The following is a 1,428-nucleotide window of genomic DNA, read 5'->3' on the forward strand; positions in this document are numbered from 1 at the left end:
CAAGAATCCTTTGCTAAGATTAATGAATGTAGAAATGTTCCTGCTTAGTATTTAATTAAGAGAAACAGACCTGAAAACTCTAGTAATAGTTTACAGTGTATTTCATTAAATGTTTCATATGTTATTTTTTCAACCTATAAAAAAAAAAATTAGAGATACAGAGATGAAGGTCACACCTGAATACTAAATTCTGGCACCTAACCGTCACTAATATATGCCACCAAGACCTTAGGGACGTGGAGACTAGAGAATATCACTAGTGTTGCCATGTAGACTGCATTTGGGTAATTAGATGTTAACACTGTCCCATGTGATATCTTAATTGTACATCGTTTCCCTAAAACCCTAGAGCATTTGCATTATCAACTTTACTCAGCTGACCTTAAGAAAAATAAACAAAACTGTCCATATCTTGACTTTATATGCATGTAAAATACACATTGTTGGTGGGAATCCAAAATGGTTCAGATACTATCTAAATCAGTTTGGTGATGTCTCATATAGATTAACAAAAAAATAGTCCCAATGCATAGCAAAAAAGTCAGCCTCTGCCGTCAGTTTCTGGGAGGTAACCTATGTCTTACCTGAGGGTACCTTCTGTATAGGGAGGGCCGTGGACTACACCCGACATCAAGATGGGGCTGGCCATATTGGTCATTCTTGAGGTGGAGGCTTCCCATACCGGAATGATTAATCATGTGATTTAGTAGGAAAAGCTTCTAGTTATGGGATATCAGTGAACCAAAGGCTGAGATCCACCAATTAATCAAGCCTATGTAACAAACAGAGCCCTAATCAAAACTGAACACTGAGGCTTGTGTGAACTTCCTTGGGTGGCTTTAATCCGTGGAGATTGTCACATGTTACTCTTGGAATGGTAAGGTGTCCTGAGGAGAAAAGAAGCTTCTCTTTTGGACCCCTCCTAGACTCTGCCTTATGGTTTCTTCCTTTGCGTGATTGATCTGTGTCCTTATCCTGTGATAAACCATAATGATGAGTACAGTTTTCAGTGAGTTGTTTGGACTAGTTGTCTGGGAATTCTTCAGACTTGCAATTTTATATCAGTAATGAATGCAGTATTAGGTGTTGTGCCCTCAAACCTCACAGTCTGGCTAACTCCAGGTATCCAGCAATTCTACTCTTAGGTATACACCAAATAGATTGATAACAGATACTCATGCAAATACTCACACAAGAGTGTAGGTAGTAGCACTATTCACAATAGACCAAAGGTCAAACAATCTACATGTTCTCCAGTAAATCAATGAGTATACTCAATGTGGTATACACATACAATGGAATATTATTCACCGCCCCCCCCAAAAAGATAAAGTCCTGATATATGTTAAAATGTGGATGAACCTTGTAAACATCATGCTAACTGAAAGAAATCAGGCACAAAGGTCACGTATTCCATGATTCCCTTTA

At 38.3% G+C, this 1,428-nt stretch overlaps 1 protein-coding gene across 1 annotated transcript in view; it reads right to left on the reverse strand.

Annotated features, from left to right (window-relative positions):
- The window catches only part of LOC105308461 (olfactory receptor 5D13-like), a gene marked incomplete at its 3' end in the record, with an annotated part of 3,961 nt that extends 3,303 nt beyond the window's left edge, over nucleotides 1-658 (reverse strand). The window contains exon 1 of the mRNA XM_011384432.2: nucleotides 585-658. Within this exon, the coding sequence (XP_011382734.2) occupies nucleotides 585-658 (74 nt within the window). The remainder of the gene's footprint in view (nucleotides 1-584) is intronic.
- Between the last annotated feature and the right edge of the window lie 770 nt (nucleotides 659-1,428).

Source organism: Pteropus vampyrus, unplaced genomic scaffold (genome assembly GCF_000151845.1).
Source record: "Pteropus vampyrus isolate Shadow unplaced genomic scaffold, Pvam_2.0 Scaffold579, whole genome shotgun sequence".
Classification (NCBI taxonomy): Eukaryota; Metazoa; Chordata; class Mammalia; order Chiroptera; family Pteropodidae; genus Pteropus; species Pteropus vampyrus.